Source organism: Callorhinus ursinus, unplaced genomic scaffold, assembly GCF_003265705.2.
Source record: "Callorhinus ursinus isolate GAN/ISIS: 27379988/994484 unplaced genomic scaffold, GSC_fseal_2.0 scaffold21, whole genome shotgun sequence".
In the NCBI taxonomy this organism is placed as follows: Eukaryota; Metazoa; Chordata; class Mammalia; order Carnivora; family Otariidae; genus Callorhinus; species Callorhinus ursinus.
Genome location: NW_027397083.1, coordinates 1,686,192 through 1,709,457, shown reverse-complemented (window position 1 = coordinate 1,709,457; position 23,266 = coordinate 1,686,192). Strand labels below are relative to the sequence as shown.

General features: G+C 54.0%; 2 protein-coding genes across 5 annotated transcripts in view; one reads left to right on the top strand and one right to left on the bottom strand.

Moving 5' to 3' along the window:
• Positions 1 to 746: 746 nt before the first annotated feature.
• SSRP1 (structure specific recognition protein 1) lies at positions 747 to 10,565 on the bottom strand. Of its 4 annotated transcripts, none has more exons than XM_025878612.2 (17): positions 10,433 to 10,565; positions 9,821 to 9,920; positions 8,714 to 8,899; positions 8,097 to 8,202; positions 7,620 to 7,810; positions 7,283 to 7,513; positions 7,046 to 7,149; positions 6,814 to 6,942; positions 6,321 to 6,542; positions 5,519 to 5,591; positions 4,969 to 5,107; positions 4,786 to 4,831; positions 3,041 to 3,170; positions 2,444 to 2,614; positions 2,205 to 2,293; positions 1,480 to 1,666; positions 747 to 1,232 (listed from the first exon to the last, which is right to left on the bottom strand). In XM_025878612.2, the coding sequence occupies exons 2-17, from the start codon at positions 9,872 to 9,874 to the stop codon at positions 1,161 to 1,163; spliced, it is 2,130 nt and encodes a 709-aa protein (XP_025734397.1). In that variant the 5' UTR covers positions 9,875 to 9,920; positions 10,433 to 10,565; the 3' UTR covers positions 747 to 1,160. The 4 variants fall into 4 exon arrangements, with proteins under 4 accessions (XP_025734397.1, XP_025734396.1, XP_025734395.1 ...); XM_025878611.2 differs by having other exon boundaries at positions 9,821 to 9,956; positions 10,433 to 10,545; XM_025878610.2 differs by having other exon boundaries at positions 9,821 to 9,973; positions 10,433 to 10,537.
• A 98-nt stretch (positions 10,566 to 10,663) lies between these two features.
• Positions 10,664 to 23,266, top strand: part of P2RX3 (purinergic receptor P2X 3) — a 29,500-nt gene continuing 16,897 nt past the window's right edge. The window contains exons 1-8 of the mRNA XM_025879400.2: positions 10,664 to 12,691; positions 19,624 to 19,759; positions 20,173 to 20,244; positions 20,480 to 20,543; positions 21,243 to 21,336; positions 21,637 to 21,714; positions 22,456 to 22,597; positions 23,060 to 23,196. Of these exons, the coding sequence (XP_025735185.1) occupies positions 12,573 to 12,691; positions 19,624 to 19,759; positions 20,173 to 20,244; positions 20,480 to 20,543; positions 21,243 to 21,336; positions 21,637 to 21,714; positions 22,456 to 22,597; positions 23,060 to 23,196 (842 nt within the window). The 5' untranslated portion in view covers positions 10,664 to 12,572. The remainder of the gene's footprint in view (positions 12,692 to 19,623; positions 19,760 to 20,172; positions 20,245 to 20,479; positions 20,544 to 21,242; positions 21,337 to 21,636; positions 21,715 to 22,455; positions 22,598 to 23,059; positions 23,197 to 23,266) is intronic.

The window sequence follows — 23,266 nt, the reverse complement described above, 5'->3', positions numbered from 1 at the left end:
GAGACGACTGCCTAGAGAGGCTGCCTGAGGACGGCCGGCTCGGGCCCGGCGGCCGGCACTGATTGCAGCACCATAGAGTCACAGCGAGAAAGAAGGTCACCGTTGGCCGACCGGAGAGGCTTCCTATGGCAAACACCTGAGAACGCGCGCAACGTGGCCGCTCCACGTGTATCAGTTCAGACGTGGAGGAGCCGTGAGGACGACTGGAAGCTCTGGTTCCCTAGCTGGTCCTCACTTATCTGCTGTTATATCCCCTTCCCAGACGTAAATGCCTCCCAGTCCCCCAAAACAAAAGCTTCCTCCATACTCCACACCTTTCCTGCACCCCTACCCACCCCCCACACCGCTCGTCGTCCACATCTCTCCAGGCTCGGGTTTCCGCTGCCCCGCGCCGCGGAGGCTGGTCAATCCTGATTCCATTATCTAAACCCGTGGAAGACCCTTGACTCATAGGTGATTAAGGACTGAGCCAGAAGCTGCCTCCCCTCAGCTTGGCTAATGGAGTGGAATTGTGAGAGTGACTTCCTAATCAGATCAGCTCTCATTTCTAGACTCTCAGGTGGCCCACCCCGGCAGAAGACTGTGAAAACCAATGCTTGTCCAACCGGGAACAGAACAGGATGTACCTGGAGGCTTGCTTCCCGGCTGGCCGGCAGGGCCCCGCCCAGTCAAAACAGTATGGTAAACACCACCCCCCAAAAATGGGTGCAATACAACAGGGCTAGAGAGAAGGCATTAGGACATGGTTTCCAAAGTCAGTTCCCTTTATTAAATGTTGATTTTTCACAGACCAGAAATACAAAATAAAAGTAGAAATAGGCCCCCCTTAGGAGCTATAGGCCTCGACCTCACATGACCCCTGCTGCGGCAAAGTGAAGAGGAGAAGCAGCAGCCCTAAGGTCCGGAGAGCAGGCCCAGGATTCCACCCTGCACTGCACTGCCCCACCCTATCTCTCCCCAAATGATAAAGAGCCATCCTTGGGAAGCAGAGGGAGACGCCTCCCCTGCTGCCTCAGTGCAGTGCATTCCAGCAGGAGAGCTTGTCAAGATGGCACAAAACCCAGGGACTACATTTCGTATGAGAAACTGGTACCAAAACATGGGTGGAGAGACCGCAGGTGTGACAGGGCAAGCCCAAGGAGAGAGAATTTTTCTCCTCTCTACTCATCAGATCCAGATGCCGAGTCTTCTGAGCTGGGGGGAGTACTGGCCAGCTCCTCTTCTTCAGAGTCCTGAAAATCAAAGGTCTCTTAAGGGGAAAGGTTGAGTCCTGGTTGCCCTCCCAGCAAGCTACTTTTCAGTGGTGAAGGACCCCTAATTCCATACCCACCCCCCCAAATGCAGCACTGGCCTTCAGAACCTCTGACGTGCACCCTTCCATTCCACCTCATTACTCTTACAGACCTACCTACCACAACGAGGCCCTAGACATCCACCCCTCTGCCTCAGGTGCCCCTCACCCCCAAACTCTGACCGCACCTCACTCCGCCTTCTCTTCTTTTTGCTCTTGTTCTCTCCAGAAGAGCTCTCATCACTGGACACAAACTCTTTGCTCTTGAAGCTTTCACTTAGCTGCCTTGATGAGGACTTGGATGATGAGCCCCTCGAGGGTGTTGATTTCTTTTCTATCTTCACCTTTACTTTCTTCTTCTTCTTCGACTTGTCCCTACAGCAGCAAGAGGGAAAAGGGCCTGGGCCTTCAGGTTCACCCATCAAAACCAATCCACCCCTAACTTTAACAGGGCTTTTCTCACTCCCAGCCACACTGCCCCTTCTCACTATAAATGCAAACAGCCAGCCAGGTGAGCCCCAAGTGCCCCAAGGGAAAGCCTCCTAAGTAAATAACCAGAAGAATCAGGGGCCATAGCTTGAAGCAGTCTCACATACAGAACTTGTTTGACATCTCTTGCTTTATTTATCTCTAAAAATTCATGTGAGTTATGTTCTGTCATAATTTTTTGTTAATTCCTTCACACCTTCAAATAAAACTAACTCTCTAGGAAAGGGCCCCATTTATCCAGTGACCCCAGGAATTCCCTAGCACATTACCCATACTTGGGCAGTTGCCTACCCCGACTTGAAAAGCACTGCCCTAATGCAGTCAGAGCATATCTATTATCTTTAACACCCCAATTCTCAACCTGGACCCACAAAAATAGATGCCAAAAAAGCACTTACTGGGCCATTTTGTTCCCAACACTCACCTCTTAGAAGACTCACCCCGGCCCCCTTCATATTCTTTCATGGCTTTTTCATATTCCCTCCTGGCATCCTCAGCCTTCCGATCCCACTCCTGTCACACACACACACACACAAAAGAGAGAAGAATGAGGCCTCTTCCCTGATGCAGACAAAATCTGTACAGAAAAGGTGCACTGATGGACCATCCCTGCCCCCGCTATCAGTGACTAAGTTGCCACCCCTCATCTCTGCTGCCATTCACCTCTTTCTTCTCTTTGGACATTCCCTTCCAGATCTCGCCTGCCTTCTTGGAAAGATCCGTGATACTGATGCCGGGATGGTCTGACTTGATCTTCTCTCGGCTGGCATTGAGCCACAGCATGTAGGCAGACATCGGCCTCTTGGGGGCATTGGGGTCTTTGCCCTTCTTCACCTACATAAAAACCCAAATGCCTTCAGCCATCCATTTCTCATAGACCCCCATCTTCTCCAAAACAAATTATTTAGATCACCTGCTCGGAGGGGAAAAAAATGAGAGGACTAAATAGGCACAGAGCTAGACTGAGAGCTCCCAAGGCCAGGAACCCTGTCTTCCTCCCCCTGCACCCACCACCTCACTCATTAGGGACCCCTTGCCTCAGGCCCCTGGGACAGAAGCTGGTCTCCTAATTCAGATCTCCCAGAAGCTAATTAGCCCAAAGACCAGAGAGAAAAAATTTCCAAGAAGATACTCCTCAAGGCCATATTCACTGGCTACAAAAAGCAGCCCCAGAAGGACCACCTGAGAGGCCCTACTGGTGGTGGCCAGGAGAAGGTAAAGGGCACGGCTCCCCGACACTCTCCCGTTCTGAGTGTGCACCTCCACAGGCTTCTTGCGGCTTTTGCGGTCCTTAGCCATCTTGGCCTTCTTAAGCTGCTTCCGTTTCTTTTCATCCCGGTCACTGTCACCCTCATTACTAGAGGAGCTGGCTGAGGCATTGCTGTCAAACCTGCCAAGGAGAGGGGGGCTTAGAGCCGGGATGGAGAGCACCCCACGGCCTCAGGACAGGAGGGAAACAAGTCTAAAGCTACCTGCCCAAAAAAGGGGGGAGATGGGGCCACAGGACAGTCTCCATCCCGTTTCCTCCTCTCAGCTGAAGTGGCTTCAGCGGTCCCCTCCCCACACCCGGCCCTTTCCGAACACCCATCCGTGGCATCAGTCAACCAATGAAACACAAGATAACGAGTGGGCTTCAGCTGCTGTCTTTGCTCACGGCCTGACCCATGTCCTACTCCAACCCCATACTCTTGGGGAGAGACACTTGGTCTTATCTTGCCCAGAAACACCCTAAACACTCTTCACCACTTCCTTTGAGTTAGTTGTCTTAATCCACCCTAGAGTCTTTTCTGATTAAGAGATAATTACTATAGAAAAGGAAACATTTTTTAAAGATAAATAAATATAATAAAATAGGATCTAGGGGCACCTGACCAGCAGTTGGAAGAGCATGTGGCTCTTGACCTCAGGGTTGTGAGTTCAAGCCTCACGTTGGGTAAAGAGATTACTTAAAAAATACGTATCTAAAAGGGGAAACTGACCTCTGTCCAAGTACGTCCACAACCATATAATTAAGTTCTATCCAATACGCATGGAACTCCTCAGAAGATAGACACACCTGTGTGGTGCCGATTTTCAAGAGATTTTTGCAGTCATCTGCTCACTGACCTTCATGAGTACGTGGCCAGCAGAACTAGCCGACTCCTATATACATATGCTACGTGTATACACACGTATATATAGCTACGTATCTCTCTCTATATAATCTATTTGGGGTTGGGGGGGGAGGTTGGGTTTTTTGGCTGCCCAACATTCATTTCCAATTCTTCTGGATAAAGAAATTCTTCCTAATTTTCTGTGGGAACCACCTTGCCCTCATTCAGGAGGGGCTCACTCCACCCCCAGGCTTTAAGGATGGGTACATGCCTGGTTCTAGCACATCAGCACACATCCTGGTAACCTCAGGAAGGGGCAGTGACCGTGCTGTTCACTACTGCCCTGAGAGAAGAGGCACTTCTGGGTGTTAAACCAATTGGATTAAGCCTGCCCAGAGCTTCTGAGGGTCATGTGACACTGCATGGGCCAAACCTATCTAAAAATAAGAAAATCAGAAAAAATAAAACAGATTCCCCACAACTTTTGAGCATCTGGATCCAAGTACCTGAAACCAATTACATCCCTGGACTCTCCATTACGTGAACTTACAAAACTCCCTTTTATGCTAAAGTCAGTTTGAGTCACAGTACAGCACGGGGGGACCACCATGAGGTTCTAGGTGAGGATACAGAGATTCAACAACTCGCCCCAAAAATCCCAGCAAGGAAGTGGGCAGGTGTCGGTTCTTATTCCTATTATCTCCCCACTGTATTTTTTGGCTTTACCCTGTGCCATGCACTTGCAAAGCCCTCGACAATTTCCAAAGCATTTCCGTGTAATACCTCGGTGGAGGTCACTTTGCCACCCTGGGTCAGTAGCTAATGTGAAGACATGAGAAATGTCCAGATATCGTCTGGTCCCTTAAGTTTATAGGCCTCCACCTTCCCCCTGGGAGTGGAACCAAAACTCACTCCTCTGCCACGTCTTCCTCCTCTTCACCTGGGTTGAATGACTCATCTGAAAAAGAGCACGATGCATCAGCTTTGCCCCAAATGGAGATCCTGCCCTCTTCCCCAGACGCCCGGCTCTGGCCCCAGGCAAGAGCCTAAGAGCCTGAGCGCCCTCATGCCCCGACGCTGCTGAGGCTAGCCCACCGGTTTCTTCTCCTGAGTCATCGCTGCTGTCGTTGGCATTCTCTTCCCGGATCTTGCCCTCCTCCTTCATCCGCTCCAAGTAAGCATCGTGCTGGTCCTCATCGGAGTCGGCGTATTCATCGTAGCTTGGGTTCATGCCCTAGCCAGGGGAGAGAGGTGAGCGAGGGCCAACTCACCCTGGTGCCAGAACCCTGCACACTCAAAAGCACGCCCCCCATGCCTGTGAGTAAGATCAGCTCCCAGAAGACCCTGGGGCTGGATTGTCCACACACAGCGACGTGCAGGGCCTGTGCCCGAGGACCTCCTGCCAACCGGGTTAGTCCAAGCCCCTCCCTCTCCCAGCCCCACTGAGGGCTCCTGAGGCAGCCGAGACTGATCTAAGGTCATGCTGAGGAAACCTGCACCGGGAAGGGGGGAGGGTCACACGCACCTCTTTTTTCTATAAGGGTAAGAAGAAAAGAGAGAGTGAAAAAGAAGGCAGAAGAATCCCTGCTCCCTCCACACCCCCAACAGATCAGAAGAGGGTCATCCTTCCCTCACACACAGGTACCTCTTTTAGTCCTCGGTTTTTGATGTTGAGTTTTTTGGCATTGACAAAATCAAACAGCTTCCCATACTCCTCCCTGTGAGGCGAGATGCACCAGGTTACTAGACAGGTGGGGCCCATGCCCAGGGTGGGCTGCACGCTGTTCTGACACTCACAGGCTGGGACAGGCTGTGGGGCCTAGAGCTACTGACCACATTACCCAAGCTAACAGCTCAGAGAGCCCCAGAGGACGGTGGTAAGGAAGAGTCAGACACTAGTCTCGAAAGGAACCTGCAGAGTCTCAAGCGTCTGGGAAAGAAAAGGTGGGGCTGGTGTGTACCTATTCACCAGATATGCCCAAAGCAGGGGGAAAACGTCAGAGAAAGGGACATTTTCACCTTTGTGCTAGTCTGAATTTCGTACTTCACAAGACTGTCATGAGGATGAAGCGGGAAGATGTTTGGAAGACGTTTAGCCCACAGTGAGCACTTAATAAACATTAGCTGCTGTTTTCTCAGGCACAGAGCTCATTCCAGGAAAGGGAGAGATAGCATTTCCATCATGGGGGGAGTGGAGAAGGGCTGGTACTGAACACATAATATGGGAAACACTTTAAGTACAGAAAGCAAGCCAGGGAGAGGTTTTCAAAGGCTGAGCACTCCAAAAAGGACCAAATCCCAGGGAAGCAAAAGAAAAATTCTGCTCAAGGCTTGAAAAGTTGGGGAAGAGTCACAGGCCCAGAGAGGGCCCCATGCCATGCCAGGCTTTCCAGTAGAGGCTCGGTCCAGACCAGGATGCCCAGGAAGTGACTGGCAGAAGCTCTCACCTCTCAATGCTACTGAAGGTATACTGGGTGCCCTGCTTGGTCTCAATTTCGAAGTCAAAGGAACGAGTGGTGGTGGTACCACGAGCAAAGTTGACAAAGGAGATCTCATCAAAGCGGATGTGCACAGGTGGCTTGTGGACGTAGATGAAGCCCCGCTCCAGGGGGTAGAGCAGTCCTGAGCTCGCCTTGTAGGAGCAGGTGATGCACTGGGCCCCTGAGTGCCTGTGGAGGAGACCAGGAGCCTAGTCAGTGCCTCCCTCAGGGGCAGGTGGCACAGAGCCAAAGGCACATCTCTCAGCAGCGACACACATGTTCTCAGGCCCTCGAGTGAGTAAACCCCGCTACACTGCTCTGATGGAGACAACTGACACCCATCATGCTCTGACCCAACCAGACCTCTAGGAGATTGCGTTCCCAGCCCAGGAGGGATTTACCAAGAAGACACAGCACAGTGCCCCCCAGTCAGGCCAGGACTCCAAGCCGGCACTCTCACCCTTGGAAGTTGCCTGGCACTGTGATCTTGCGGTTGACCAGCGCTTTCATGACCCGGCTGACCATCTCGTACAGGGATCCCGACATGTTCTTAGTGAGTCGCCCCTCAAAGCGCTTCTCCACCTCTTCCCTACAAAGAGAGGAAGGCGAGGTCACAAGCGTTGCTGCCTTCTAATGGCACACCAGTCCCCTGCCTGGACAGGGGAAGAACAGGAGTTCAGGGACACACTCACTCATTCATGTTGAGAGTCAAGGAGATGTCCTCATCCTTGGAGAAGAGGAGGATCAGGAAGTGGTAACGCGTTTGGCCCTGCTTGATGGGGGGATCTAGACTGATCTGGTAAGGAAGAGCCGACAAGGTTTCACACCAATCAGTGTTCCACAAGAATTGCTCATTAACTAAACACCAGCAAGACCGATCTACAGGGCAAAAACCAGGACGAGATCCAGCCCCCATGGTTTCTGCTTACCACAAAAAACATCTGGCGCTGGTCTTTGTGGGGCAGCAAAAAGAGACGCAGCACCGTGGTATAGGGGATCTTGTAGTCGAAGGTCTTGCCGTGAAGGTGCAGAAAGGTGGGGTAGATCCGAATGTCGTAACGGCCTCGGGGAGTCAGACACTGCAGCTCCCGGAAGATGCAGATGGCGTCTCCGGTGGCCTGGATCACATCTGCCTTAGACAGCACATTCTGGGCAAAGGCCTGCAAAAATACACACTGGTAGACAGGCAGCGGGGGATCCTGCTCCCAGGCCGGCCAGGGCCTGCTCAGCACCGTCTGTTCTCCAGGCGACCAGGGGAGGCCTCACCTCAACTGGGTCCACGCCATCCTCCTGAGTGGGAGGCACATAGAAGCGCACCTCCATGAGGGACACCTCTGCGTCATCGTTCTGGTGGAATTCCAGTGTCACCTCATTCTTGCCGGTGGTACACTGGGACACATTGCTGAGGGGTATCTCAAAGACAGGCTGGTCGCCAATGTCGAAGGAAAGCAGCTGCCCTGCGGGGGAAAGGGCTTATCAACCGCAAGCTCCTCCCCTCAGGTCTGCATAAACGACGTTCCCACCAGACTGTCGATCCCAAGGACAGAGCACTGGGCTATTTGGTCACACTGTACCTGTAAGACCAGGCACAGTGCCTCATACACTACTGGTCCTCAATAAATTTATGATGAATTACAAACTGATAGGAAATCAGAAACTGTAGTGGAAAAAGAGCAAAACAAGGTAAAGGCTGAAACCCCTCATCCTACCTTCTCCTCCAAACCTGTCTTCCCCAGGACTCACCACCAAACTTCACTGTTCCCCAGTTCCAACCCTTCACACAGAGATCCTTCTCCATGAGCTCAAGGCGATAGTGAGTTTTGAAGAAATCCGAGAGTTTCTCAAACTCCTGCGGGCAGAGGGGAGAGAGCAGTCCCTGTAAACCCTGGTGGCCTTAACACAAACATTCTGGGATTCTCTCTGAGAAACTGCCCCCATCTACCTTCTATCAGAAACCCAGAAACTGTTGCCAGGGACTGGGTCTCAGAGTAGGGGAGGAGTAAAGTATGGAAATGACATTCCTGATCATAGGCCTCACAATGCTCTCTGATTTTGGATAGGCAGTGCTTTGATGAAAGGGAAATTAAAATGCAGTAAAGTCTTTAACTCAGTTCAAAACAGAAAAACAAACCTCAAACTAAAGCACTAAGACCCTGAATCTGGATAAAGGCAATGAGCAGAAACCACCAAAAAAATCACTACGGTAGAAAACCTGGAGTCAAAGCACAAGACACCCAAAGCTGAACACTGCTTAATGGCCACAATGGCCCTGCTCTGAGAAGCCAAAACTAGCAATTACATGGAGCCCCAAATCTTTCTAGAAGATTAAAAATAAACAAGGTGGCCACAAGACACCTCACCGATTCTCGGAAGCCGTCATACTTGTAGACATGGCCATTCTTTGTAAGCAATTTAAGTCCGTGGCCCAGGGCAACACGGCGCCAGATGCCTTCCGTCAACTCCCCAGCCTGGATGTTGTCCACTTTGCCCGTCTTACTGTTCTTGAAGATGATACCCTGGCGGCTCAACCTCAGCCGACCATCGTTCTGTTCGAAAAACAGGCCCAAATGCAAGGCTACAATACACACTGTGTACAGGGCATAGACAATCCCACCCAAAACCTACACTGGGCTGGCCAGACACAGATGCAGGACCAACAGCTGCAGGGGTGAGGGTCAGAAAGAAGAGACAAGTAACCAGGAAATCTGGATCCTAAAACCAAACCCTGGCATCCAAATCCCCTGCAGGTCCTTAGTCTGCACTGGGATGGAGCAGCATGAACGGTCCCTTTCAAACTGTGACCCTAGAACTCCTATACAGACATTTTTTGAATTACAATGGCTCAACTTAGAATTTTTCAACTTTATGATGGTGTGAAAATGATACTCATTGAACAGAAACCATACTTTGAATTTTGAATATGTTTTCCCAAGCTAGCAACAGGTGGTACAATCCTCTCCTGATGCTGGGCAGTGGCAGCTCCCAGCCAGCCACATAACCACCAGGGTTGATCACCAGGGTCAACAACCGATATGCACACAACCATTCTCTACCCGTTCTGTTTCACTTTCAGGACACAATTTAATAAATTACACGAGGTGTTCAAACTTTATTATAGAGCAGACTTTGTGTTTGATGGTTCTGCCCAACCGTACACTGATGAAAACATTCTGAACCTGTTTAAGGCTAAGCTAACCTACGATGCTCATCAGGTTGGATGTATTAAATGCACTTTCAACTTAAACAGTATTTTCAATTCACAATGAGTTTTTGGGGATGTAACCCCACTGGAAGGGGAGGAAGACCTGGATGCATTGCCTTTTGTTGGGGAAACACCAACTACACATTATCCTCAGACTCCTTTTCTAAAATAGCAACGTCATCAAAGTAAGCTCTTACTGACGGACAAAAAGTCTACTCCTCCTTCCCTCTCTCAGCCTATACTAAAAAGCCCAGGAGCTTCTTACCATGGAGCCTTTCACCTCCTGATAGACGTCGTTGAACTCCAGTGTTTCCGCCATACTGCTCTGCCCCTGTTGGCCTCAACTGGGAGCTGGGCCCCAACTCCTGGGTGGGTGTGCAGACACTCAGCAGGTTAGGAATCTGAATTCAAGAGGGGGCTAGACAAACATCAGAGGCCCATGGATGGAGCCAGGTGGCAACCCCTGGCTGAGCCTGGGAAGTCTCAGTATCTCCTCTGCCTGGGAACCTACAGCAGGCCCTGCAGACCTCAAGGAGTCAGGCCCAGCCCGGGCTGGACGACCCGGCCTGGAGTAGCGCTTACAGCCGGACCAGACACCCGCCCGGGGCGCTCCACCGGGCGCCATGGCAACGAGCAGCAGAACCCCGGGACCTGCCCGGGGCCTGCACCTCAGCCGCGCCCCGACCCAGCTCCCAGTGCAAGGTTTCCCTCCCAGCGCTCCCACCGCGTCGCGGCCCTAGACCCGCGGCTCCCCCGCCCCCTAAAATGGATTCGCCCGCTGCCCGTGGATTCGAACGCGGAACGGTCCATCTTGAGCGTCCCGCGGGGGGAAGCGGGGCCCGCGTCCTCCCAGGGCACGGGGCCGGAGACCACCCACCTCCTCAAGCTGCAGCCTCGCGACGGCCCAGGTGCGGCCGGTGGGCGCGCTGGGGGACGCGGGAGGGGGGGCGGGGACAAGGGGGATTGGGGGGGGACGCTGGGGAAGCTTTTCCCGCGTGCGCGGCCCCGCGTCCCGCCACCGGAAGCCGCGCATGGACCATAGAGAGGGTGTGCGCTGGCTAGAGAGACGCGAGCCGGGCCCGCCTACGAGGCGGCCTCCTAGAGCGTCAACCGCTCTGGAGGACCTGCGGGAAGGGGAGCTGCGATTCAAGTCGCACCGCAGGAGGGAGGGTGTAGGGCTCCTTCTTTAAAAATTACACCTCTTCAGTGGAGGACTAGGTTCTGGAGAGAAATTCTGTAGTTTTCCCTTGTCACGCTTCCCGCAGACGCGTGTGTGTGTCTTTCCGTCCGTCCTGCACAGGAGTGGCTTTTGTGTGGAGTAGAAAGGAGTCTGTGAGGCAGGAAGACAAGACATTTCGAGTTGCGGAGGGAAATGACCCGCCCGCACCCGGGGTGTGTCGGCGTCACGGTGACTGTCCTGCTCTCCCCCGTCACGTGGGACTGGGTCCTCTCTGAAAGGAGTTCTCAGTCCGCACCCAAAAACTTCACTTCTGAAACCAAAGTGTCGGGGAGGCCTGGAAGAGGCTCGCGAACGGCGGTGTCAAGTTCAAGCGCGCGAGTCAGTCACCTCAGAGCCGGCCCTGACTCGAAACCACGTCAGCGCGGGATGGCAGAAGCCGTGCGCCCTCCTGCCGCCAAAAGGCCAGGCCTAGGAGAGGTGTTTGAGTTTGTCCCCCCCAGCCTTCCTTTGCAGATGGGAAAGCCGAGGCCCAAAGAGGATTTGCCCAGGGCCCCAAATCTCCTTACCCCCCTCTAGTTTTCCTCTACACCCAGCACGATTGATGGTACCTGTCCTGCTAGGAATTTTCTTTTAAGATCTTACTTGTTTATTGGACAGAGAGACCACAAGCAGGGGGAGCTGCAAGCAGAAGCAGAGGGGGAAGCAGGCTTCCCACGGCGCGGGGAGCCCTATGCAGGGCTCCATCCCAGGACCCTGGGATCATGACCCCAGCCAAAGGCAAATGCTTAACTGACAGAGCCACCCAGGCGCCCCTAGGACGGAATATTTAAATTCAAGACTTCCCTGACAATTTTGGTTATGCCAGCTTGCCAACTCAATCCTGGGATAAGAGACGGCAGGAATGCTCTGTCGCTCCCTGAACTCATGACTTTAACTCTGGGAAATGGCTATTCCAGCACTGTCTAGCAACATACATTCAGCTGGATTGAGTAACTACGGATTGAGCTCCCGCTGAGTTCTAGGATTTGAGGAAACTCGTAAACAAGATGGGAACAGCCCCAGCCTTCCAGGAGCATGTTATCAAACAAAAGATTCAGATAAGTAAACTCAACAGTACAGCAAAGCAAAATAAAACAAAACACCCCAATGGGATAATGCTGTGCTGCAGGTCGAGCTTCAGCCACTGCTGACTTGAGTTAGGGACGTGAACTATACGACTCTTTAATCACCCCCGCCCCAGGAGATCAAGAGAAATATTCAAGAGACCCTTCCCCGAGACCCATGCTATTGGAGGCAACTCAGGAAGGGAGCGGTCGGTTGCCGAATTGAGTGGCTTTGGGAAGGCATTCACGAATGAAGGGGGCACCCAGCCCTGGGAAGGCTGTTAGGTGGCTGGGGCTGGGGCGTTGCAAGGAGCTTTAAGGAGAGCATGAAGCAGCTGGTGAGCAGGGATGAAGATGCAGCATAAGAGAACAGAACAGAAAGGGTAGACGGAGTGCAGATAAAACATTAGTCCCAGAGGGCCCTAGCCAGCTGCATCCCAGGCAATCAGGAGCCGGGGATTGGAGACCCCACCCCTGCCGTGACATCACAGGGGAGTGGGGTGGAGACGAACAAAAAGGGGGTCCCCCGCCCTGGCCCTGGACTCTTGGCAGCCCAGAGTGTCAAGGGCAGAGAGAGCCTGGACACTGAGCTAGGGTTGCCTGACTTAAAGGAAGAGGCTCCCGGTTCCTCAAGCCCCTCCAAGCTTTGATCTCTTTCTCCCTGTCCTGAGGACCTCTCCCCCCTGAGGCCACCATTGGGTCCCTTTTGAGTGGCCCCTGAATGCTCTCTCAGCATGAACTGCGTGTCAGATTTCTTCACCTACGAGACCACCAAGTCAGTGGTTGTGAAGAGCTGGACCATTGGGGTCATCAACCGGGCAGTCCAGCTTTTGATCATCTCCTACTTCGTGGGGTGAGTCCTGTGGCCCTTCGGGTCATAGCAGGGGAGGGCTGCCTGGTGTCCCGTCAGTGTTGCTGTCCAGCTGCCTGACCTTCTCCTCTCTTGGAGGAAACAGTCTCTACTCTGGAGTCCAAGAACTGGACTCTGCCACCCCCACCAGGGATCTGGTCCCCAGATTAGTTCTTTTCCCCAGTAAATGCTCTGGAGTCAGAGAGTGGTTTCTAGGCACACACCGCAAGAAGTGGGGTTCTTGCACTGGTGCCACCCTCCACCAGGAGAGGTCCCAAGTGACCATCTTCCCTCTCCCTTCTTTCCTGCTCCCACCAGAGAACAGACCACCTTCACACCTTCCCATTCTCCTCAGCCAGTGCTTTGGGGTCTCACAAAGAGGAGGGAGCACAGGAAAGGGGAAGGGATGGCACTGACATGAGGGAGACAGTGATGGGTCGATCAGGTCGATGGTGGGATGGGAAGGAGAGAACTGGACCGCTTTGGAAGGAGGGATTCCCCTGCTGGCTTGAGGAGATGGTGAAAGAACAGGGCAAGGGGAGAAGCCCTTGTTCTTGGAAGGTAGGACAAAGCAGGGTGTCTGCGGCTTGGGGAGGGGGAGAGACACGGGCACAAATAACTCAGTGGAAGAGCTGCTCAGGGGAGAGTGGCTTTTCTGCACACAATCCAGGGGACCTCCTCGTGAATCCAGAAACACTCCCCTTTCCCAGAAAGCATAAATTCTCTACTGCTACTGACTTTGTACCATATAACCCATCCCAGGAGTTGCTTAAGAGCCAGTGATCCGAATACCCCCTCTCGGCTCCCACCTCTAGAGGCATCCACCGCCCCCACACACACACACATACGCACACATATGCACCAAGGGCCATGGAGCAGACAATGGTTCCGTCCTTCTTGTGGTCATTTGCACCCACTGGTGGGCACCAGAAATGACAGGCAGAAACCTCTAGAGTTTTCTTTCCTGGTGTGTGGGTCTCTAGTCTCACGCTGTTGCCTGAGACAATAGCTCTGTGTATGAGAAACGACAAGCCACAGACAACTGTCATGAGTTAATTCAAGTCAGTCAAAGAAGACATCCGGTGTGTGCGTGGGCTGGAGCTGCGTGTGCGTGGGCCTCCTTGCCTGAAAGGTCGGAATAGTGTGTGATCGTGTGTGTGGAAAAGTGGGCAGGCGTGGATCAAGGGATTTTTTTTTTTGCTTTGCATGCTTTGTGGGAGCCAGTAGGACTCATTTCTGTGGCTGCTGTAGGCAAGGCTGTATTTCTAGTACTTCTCTCAGGGATATTAGAGAAGGGATTCAAGCTTTGGGGTAAGAAAAATGGCCTTGAAGCTTACTTACAACTTCGAGGTTTTGTGAGGTATGGTGTTTGCAAATGTTCTGTGTCTGCATCTCCAGAGGCTGGCTCAAAGTTGGTTCTTAAATGTTCCATGTTCGCCTGTACATGCAATGGTGTCACTGTTTATACCCACAAGACGGTGTGGGGGTTCAGGTGGGTCCAAAAGCTGCCTCAGCACATTCCTGACTCTGTTGGCTCCAGGTGGAAGGTTGATGGAGGGTAGACATCGGCTCCTGGACCAGCCTGCTCTGCTCTCCCGCTGCCCCTGTCTCTCCTTCATTGTGATATGATCTGATGCTCTGATCCTCAGTGCTGGAGCCCGGCCTGCAGAAACAAGCATGAGAGGCTCTTTGGCGTCTTGATATCCAACCCCATCCATCTCCCAGCCTGACAGCTCCCCACGGAGCTGCTCCTTCCAGTTACATCTGTGCAGTCTGTAGCCCAGCCCCCTGGCCTGAGCCCCATCTCTGTGCACATGAGCCCAGGCACCATTAGGACTTCATGAATCCATTGTCTTTAATTTAGCAGAAATTTATCAAGCATTTCTTCATGCCAGGCGTTGTGCACCAAGCATAGAACATGGGCAAAAGCAGACAGGGCCCTCACCCTCATGGAGGTTACAATGCAAGAGATGCACATTAATCAACAACCTCCACAAAACAAATGTAAAATTTCAACTGTGGCTCAAGATTTGAAGAAGAGGTGCACAGTGCTAGGAGAGCTGCTAGTATGGAGGCATTTGACCTGGTTGGGGAGCTAAGAGAAGGTTTTCTGGAGATGTGATGCCCAAGCCAAGATCCAAAGGATAAGTAAGAGCAACCCAGGAGAAAAAAAGGGAAGAAAGAGCGTTCAAGGCAGAGAAACCCAGCTCTGTGAAGGGAAAGAGCCAGGCAAATGGGGAGAAGAAAAGAAGGTCTCTGTGGCTAGAGCAGAGGGAGCAAAGGTGAGGGTGGTTATAAGATGGGGGTGGGACAACACCCAGCCAGACCTCAGACACCCTCCGAGCTTTCGTTTTTACACAGGGGCAATGGATGGGAATTCTGTGTGTGTGTGTGTGTGTGTGTGTGTGTGCGTGCGTGTGCGTGTGTCTGTGTCTGTGTCTGTGTCTGTGTGTCTGGGGGCAGGGGCGGGGGGAGACAGACAATGAGATCCGAGCTGGGAAGATCACTCTGGCTAATTCACTGAGTGATTGGAGTGGGTAGGAGTGAATGCAGTGATTGGAGAGGGCAGTGCAGTATATTGAGAGAGATGATGGTGGCCTAGACTCAGTAGAATTTGAAAGGATTTTTAACGCTGTAATGTTAATATCTAACTAGGACTTGAATCTCTTCCATAGTATCCCTGCGAGGTAGACCAGATGCACAGTCTTCCTAGGACACGTGTAACATGAGCCAACCGTTTCTCTTATGCATTTACCACAGCATGCCAGCTAATTGTCTCCACATGTGCTCTCACCCCTGCTCCAGCCTCAGCTGCTTGTCTGGAGTTGACACCACTTCATCCCTGGTGTCTATTACCCACCCAGATGCATAGAGACACCAGTGGTGTTTCTACATGGCTTTCCCAGGGCCCAGGTGGCAATCCCCAGTCTCCTCTGTGGGGTGGGGCTTCCTAAGAACCAATCTCTTGTTGGGATCCTAAGACACAGGAGATCCCTAGGGACTGAATTTCCAGAAGTGCTGGCTGTTCCATGGCCTGAGCTAGTTTGCAGAGCCTCCTGGAAGGAAGCCACCTCCCTGCAAACCAGAAGAGGGCCACTCCCGGCCATCTGATGCTCCATCATCAGAAGGACCTGTGGTGGCTGGTGGTGCCTTGGACCCCTCACAGCCCTGCTCTCCCCATCCCTTCCTCCCCCTGCAAAACCTGATCCACAGACTCACTATTTGCACAGCTGTCCCGTTTGGTTCATAATATTCAGCCTTGTTTTGGATCTTTTTTTAAAAGATCTTTTTTATTTATTTACTTCTTTATTTGAGAGTGAGAGGAAGAGAGAGGGCGGGGGGAGCAGCAGAGGGAGAGGGACAAACAGACTCCACGCTGAGCATGGAGCCTGATGTGGGGCTCGATCCCAGGACCCTGAGATCACGACTTGAGCCAAAATCTAGAGTTCGATGCCCAACCAACTGAGCCACCCAGGTGCCCCATGCCTCACTTTGAATCTTATGAAGAAGCTCAATACATAAAGTGGTTAAACAGAGGAGCTGTTCTAGCTTAAAGAGAAGGGCCTGGGATTCCACCTTCTTGACCCACCACCCCATCATTTCAGCCTAGAATAGCACCCTGAGGCATCCCGTGGGATACTAGGTGACAAGTATGGTGGGAAGACCTGTTGGAACCCACCTTACAGATGCAGAGAAGAGTGTCACTCTTGTCTCCCCCACCCCTCTCTGCAGCCCCATGATGGGGAGACCGTTGAACGAGGACCCCCTGGTTAGAAGCCTCACTGTGACACCAACTAGGAGTGGGGCTTGGACAGGTCACCTTACGTCTCTAAGTCTCAGTCCTTGTATCTGGAAAATGGGTTTAGGAATGCCTGCCCCAGGGAGTCACAGCAAGGAGAACCATCATGTCAAGTGCCTTGCCTGAAATGGGAGACCCACTAATAGAGGGCAACAATTGTCATTTCCTAGATCCCCCAACACACCTCCCCCTTCCCCGCCATCCAGCTCACACCTTCCTCAGAGACCCCTCTCCTCCTGGCGCACAGAGCACACACTCCCCACGCCCACTCCGCAGCCTCCTCCCTGACTCCTTGGGGGTGGACAGAAGGGTGCCGGGATGCTGCTCTGGCCTCCTTCCTGTACATCCCACCTGCCAAGGAGCTGCCACCCGCCTTCCAGTCTATAAATAATAAACCAGGAACACGAGGAAAAAAAAATAAGAGCAGCAGAGTAAATGCCAAGAATTGAAGGCTTAGTCCTGCCCCATCTCCTCAGCCCTGGCCTCTAGAGACAGACTCAGCCCCCTCTGTTCTGGAAATGAAGCATCCCCTTATTTTGAGCTGCCCTGATGACGTCCTTGGGCCCCAAGGGGCCACTGAAATTCTTCCGCTTATTATTTAACTCAGAGAGAGAATTCTGATGTGGCCTCTCCTACCCACTGGGCACAAGAAGGAGCCTTGAAGGAGGAGAAAGGTGAGCGAGATAGGTTAATTGTTCTTCCGAGCCCTAGGGCCCTTCCCCCTGAGACTTTCCCGGAGCTGCAGATGTTCCCCTAGTGACCGACAGGACCAGCAGCACTGGGACCAGGATCCCGTTCAGGGTGTAAGTTGGTTCTGAGCAGTCTGCCCAGGTTGGAGCCCACCTACCGGCTTGGCAAGTTAGCACAGTACTCTGTGCCTCTGTTTCCTTATCTGTAACGTAAGCAGAACAATAAAGGGCTCTCACTGGGACGTGGTAAGGACTCCATGAACCCTTACCACATAGAGCACTCAGCAGGCTGTGTTGGTTAGATAATAATAATCTGAACCCCGCTTCTCATCTGCAAATGTTCCTGGACTTTAAGGACAGGGTAGGGGGCCTTGGGAAACCATGTCATTAGATCACCACTCAGAGATGTGTCCATTCCGTGGCCAGGCACACTGAGGCTCTAGAGGGCGTATTGCAACTGTGGCTTCTACTGGGGACAGAGGTGCGCTCAGTTGGGAGCAGGGAGATCTGGGCCCTCAGCCTCACTCCCTCCACTGCGCAGGGCCCCCACCCATGAGCTGATAATACTCATTCGGACATAAGGTGGTGGATGACATTTCTGTGAAACCCATACTTCCTTATGAGACTTGATGAAACCCCTCCCCTTCCAAAAAAAAAGAAGAAAGGTGCTAGGAAAGGAAAGCACATCGCACCACAAAAGTCCACACAGGCGGGGTGTTCGTAAGAGCCTTCTACAAACCTGTGACCCCCTCCTAATGGTGCATCCCTCAGGGCACCACCTGCTCTACAGCAGCAGCAATAAAACCGGGGACAGGTTAGGAGCCATCCACCAGCGCTGTGACTCCACCCTTTCTCTCCCACTCAAGAGAGCATTCGCATTCGGAATTCAAGCGCATGAGGGAAGCCCCATGCTGGGGATAACTCCCAGCCCCCTCACTGAAAACTGAGCGAAGAGTCTCTTGCAAATGTCAGCCTGTGTGAGCACAAACATGACGGGCAGGTGCCCCATCCCACAGGTGACTGTGACCCCCCAGCATGACCCAGGAGCTCTTCCCCTCTATGGGGACCCAGAGGTCATCCAATCCAACCACCCCCCAACTGAACACCTCTCCTTAAGTCTTCCCAGGCATGTGGAACTCACCACCTCCCACAGCAGTCTGCTCTTGGACAACTTTCTGGGGCTGGAAAGCTCCCAGGCTTGAAGTCCCAACTCCCTCCTTATAAAGCCGTCAGGTCAGCTTCCCAGCCTAGCGCGCCCCCAGCTTTGTGTTCTCTGCACTACACCGTCTCCAGTCCCCTCCTCCTGCTCATCCTCAACCTTGTGCCTCCCTGGTTAGCCAGCAGAAAATGCCCTAATCGAGCATTTCCAAAAGTGCACTCCCCGACTCTACAAGATGTCACCAGCATTTCTCCAAAAGTAAGAGTGTGTGCGGCATTTTCCAAACGTATTTGATGACCTTTTCTCATCCGTGCAATGGGGACAGTGACAGCATCTGCCTGCCAGTGTGCTCTCGGGCTACAGATAGGGCAGGCCGCAGGCTGGAAGTGTGCTATCGAGGCGGAGATTGGGTCGAGCCTTGAGGGCTGTGATGAGAAAGGCGGGCACCTCACAGAACTGCAGAGGGAAGAGTTGCCTGCAGGCTCTTCTTGCTGCTGGGGAAAGCTGCCAGAGTCCGGGGAGGGACGTGGGGGTGGAAGGAAGGGGGCCCTCCCTGATCCTGGCCGCGGGAAGAAGGCAGTACAGGTAAATGTCCACTGGGTGGCAGCACAATGCAAGGAATAAGATTTGCGGCCTCTCCCTGCTTAACCCAACTCCTACCTGCCAGGGAAAGGCTCAGCGGCTGCCCCAACCTTCCTCCTCTACCCTTCTCATCTGGCGCCTGCACAGATGGAGACTCCTCCAAGCACCCAGCTCCCAAATGCCTTCACTGCCTTGTTTACTGAACACCTACTATGTGCCGGCACTTAGGGTACACCCATGAGCAAAGCCTGGGATGCTCAGGGTCAGAGGCTTGGGATGCTTTGTCCCTCCTCTTGCCTGCCAAAGAGGTGGCCTCCTGGTCAGGGGGAATGACTACGCATTGGCAAAGGGGTGATGTCACCCTCAAGGGGGTGAAAATTTGTTCTTGAGGGATAAAAAAACCTCACTCTTCTTATGTGTAAAGCACAAATATACATACAGCACATAAGTTAATATCTATACTTTTAAAATTTCATGATGGGGTGGTTAGGGGAGAAAGTCTACAAATGGTCCTGAAGCGGGAAATGGGAAAGATGGAAAAAAACCACTCTAAGCCAACTCAGGGCGAGGTCCCTCCCCTCCAGCACAGGCCTTCCCCTGACCAGACACTCCATGCGGTCTAGTGTTGGGGAAGAAAACCTCCCGGCCTCTCTCTGCTGGTCCTAGACCCTCCTCTCTTACTCTCCATCCCTGCTCTCCTGCCCAGGTGGGTTTTCTTGCACGAGAAGGCTTACCAGGTGCGGGACACAGCCATTGAGTCCTCGGTCGTCACCAAGGTGAAGGGCTTTGGACGCTATGCCAACAGAGTCATGGACGTGTCTGATTATGTGACCCCACCCCAGGTATGGTTCCCCTACCCCAGGGCCACAGGTAGATTCCCAGATGCTGGGGCAAGGCAAGGAGGGTGCCAATGGGATCCGATCCCCAAACCAGCGTGTGTGGCATTAGTGATCAGAGAAACCCCTCCCCAGCGGCTGGGAGGTGCCGGGGAGGGGGGGTCGGGGGGTGCCCTCCAGAGTGCAGCACTAGGCATCAGGACGGTGGGGTAGGTTCTGCCACACTCATCCTGTGATCAACACAACACACAGAGGGAGCAAGAGAAGCTAGGTGGGTGGCTGGACTTGACTTGGACCCACCTCTGCCCTTTATTAGCCCTGTGACCTTGGCCAGATCTCTTAGCCCACACCTTAGTTTCCCCACCTGTAGAATGGGGATTGGTACTGGTGAATTTTTTTTTCTCCCTTCTCCTACCAAGGGCACCTCTGTCTTTGTCATCATCACCAAGATGATAGTCACTGAAAACCAGATGCAAGGATTCTGCCCAGAGGTGAGGGGAGGGAGGGAGGTTGGTTGGAGCAGGTCAAGGAAGAAAATGCTGGGAGTGGGGAGCGGTGGCAGGGAGGGGCGTGGTTATATGCAGAGGTCGAGCTCCAGCCTTGGAGCTATGTCTCAAGACCTCCACTTCCCAAGGCCCCTGGTTATGGGGAAGCACTGGGAGCCAAAGGGCTCATCCAGGGCCAGAGCAGGGTCCTACACCCACCTGCAGACGTGTCTCCCCACAGAGCGAGGAGAAGTACCGCTGTGTATCAGACAGCCAGTGCGGGCCTCAGCGCTTCCCGGGTGGGGGTGAGTGCAGCCCTTCCCCACCCCCTTACAACCCCAGGGTGTTCGTGGGACCCTGGAAGGCAGCACAGCCCCCATGGCGGAGAAAGTGGGAATTGGCCTGTTCCTCGCCATTCTGCCAGCACTTAAGACACTGGCTGGTGTCAGACCCGGTGGGGGCCGCCCCCGGAGGAGCTTGCAGCCCAGGGAGCAGGCCTGCATGAGGCAGCAAGTGCTGTGAAGGGGGGCAGTGGGTGCTGGGGAAGGGAGAGGGATCTGTTCCAGGTAGGGGGCCCCCCATGGCTTCCTAGAGGCAGGGACATTTTAGATGGGCCCTGAAGGATGGGAAGGAGTTGGCAGGATAGAAGGGGTTTGAAAGAACATTCTAGGCAGAAGGAACAGCTACAGCAAAGACTCGGAGGCAAGGAAGAGCACGGTGTGCCCTGGGAACAAAGAGAACAGGGCCCTCAGGGTGGCTGGGCCCAGAACGTGTCAGAGGAAGGCTGTCACCTCCCCTTAGCTTGGTCTAGGGCTCAGGAGGAGCCAAGGGCGAGAGCTCAGCAGGGCTCCTGTACCCCGGGTCCACCTCCCCTGCCCTGCCTGTCTGTCCCCTCCCCTGCGGCATCCCTGAATGGGGGGTGGTCCCTGATGAGAGGTGGGGTGGGGGTGAGGGAGTAGCAAAGGGCCAGGCAGGCACCCAGCACGTGTGGCTCCCCCTGGCAGGGATCCTCACCGGCCGGTGCGTGAACTACAGCTCTGTGCTCCGGACCTGTGAGATCCAGGGCTGGTGCCCCACCGAGGTGGACACAGTGGAAAGGTGAGGACCCCGCCCCAGCTCTCCTTTGCCAATAGGGGGAGCTCTGCATCTCGAGCCTGCAGAGGGTCTCCTGGGTTCCCCTAGTAGTATCCACTTCTGGGGGGGAAGTGGCCTCAGGATGGCGCCTTTCCCCCCTGCCTCACCTGCCACCTCCCTCCCTCTGTCCCTAGAGCCCCAGGGAGGCCATGACCAGGTGCCCGGTGGGAAACGTCCCCCGAGAAAGGTGGTCCCTGGGGCGAAAGCCCCGTGTTTCCTCTTCCTCTTCCCAAGAAGCTAAGGCCCCCTTGTTCTCACCCACAGGCCTGTCATGATGGAAGCCGAGAACTTTACTATTTTCATCAAGAACAGCATCCGCTTCCCCCTCTTCAACTTTGAGAAGTGAGTCCCAGCTCCCTCCCTAAAGCAGAAGGCAGGGCACCCACCCCACCCTGCCAGCTCATTTTCAGAGGGGTGGAGAATCCCGCCCACACGGTTCTCCACACTTTCTCACCCTCTGCCCACCTCCCTGGGGCTCCTAGCCCCGATCTCCTAGCTGGCCTTGACCAGCGAGCATTAGGTGGGCCCTGGAGCCAATCTCTTTGCCAGCCTCCCGCCTTGGGGCTCGGAACACAGATGGGAGCTCTGCTTGAGGCAGGCGAGGGACAGGTTCCACCTGGGCCTGGAATCCAGATGCCTGCAAAGGTCAGGGCCCAAGGGGGGACGTCATGTCCTTTCCTTTCCTCCCACGTCAAGCCCACGGGGGGCGTCCCTTCTTGACAGGCCAGTTGGGAGTTCACTGACTCCTTCCCGCGGCAGGCCCCCCGTGGGCATCAGGCATGTACAAAGCACAACGCCAGGCACCACGGAGGTGCTGAGAGAAGTCAGGCGTGACTCCTGCCCCCTGGGACCCCCAGCCTGGGAGCTGGGGGACATTAGACACGAACACACTCAACCCTGATGCAGAGAGAGGGGATAGGAGTCGTAGGGAAGATGCAGGAATGGAGGAGACGGAGCCCGCGAGTACCCAAGACACCAGGTCCCAGATCCTCCTGCCTGGGCTGGAGAAGGCCAGCGACGTTGGTGCATGCCTGTCTTCACACCAGCCCCTGGGCCTTGCTTCTCTCCTCTCCTCCTCCGCAGGGGAAACCTCCTTCCCAACCTAACAGCCGCTGACATGAAGACGTGCCGCTTCCACCCCGACAAGGCCCCCTTCTGCCCCATCTTGCGGGTGGGGGATGTGGTCAAGTTTGCAGGGCAGGATTTTGCCAAGCTGGCCAGCACGGTGAGGACCTCACGAAAGACCCGGGGCCCCTTGGCATGCGGAGGGTGGAACTACCGGGAAGGTGGAGCAGCGGCGAGGCAGCAGCGCCACCTAGTGGAAGCACGTCAGGCCTGCAACTGGCTCTGTGCCTCGCCGCGGGCTCCCACCCCTGACCTGAGGGGCCGTGCCTCCCGCACCCTTCCCGCCAAGCCGCGGTCTCCCATTCCCGCCTTCACACTTGACCTTAGTGCTCTGAAAAAGCCCACACAACGGGAAAGTGGATCCTGGATTGCTGCTAAGAGAAGCAAGACAAAAGCAGGATCTAGAGACCCGAAGGTCCACGTCCCTGACTGCAGTACTTTGTTTACTAAGCGACGTGTGCCAATAGGAAGAATCACGTGTCTGTGTGTCACGACCCCCAGCCCCCACCCTGGCAGGCGGCGGAGACGGCCCTCCCTCCTCATATGTGGCCCCTTTGCACAGGGTGGAGTCCTGGGCATTAAGATCGGCTGGGTGTGTGACCTGGACAGGGCCTGGGACCAGTGCATCCCCAAATACTCCTTCACCCGGCTCGACAGCGTCTCGGAGAAGAGCAGCGTCTCCCCAGGCTACAACTTCAGGTAATCCCCTGTCTCCTGGGACCTCGGGAGGAGGAAGCAGGGGCTGTTCTAAAGAGTCACACCTCCAGCA

Coding starts and splice junctions, on each gene's coding strand:
- SSRP1 (XM_025878612.2), bottom strand. CDS start 9,874: ATGGCGGAAACACTGGAGTTCAACGACGTCTATCAGGAGGTGAAAGGC. Junction 8,203..8,713: donor ATGACGGCTTCCGAGAATCG/GTGAGGTGTCTT, acceptor CTCTGCCCGCAG/GAGTTTGAGAAACTCTCGGA. Junction 7,811..8,096: donor GGGAACAGTGAAGTTTGGTG/GTGAGTCCTGGG, acceptor TTTCCCCCGCAG/GGCAGCTGCTTTCCTTCGAC.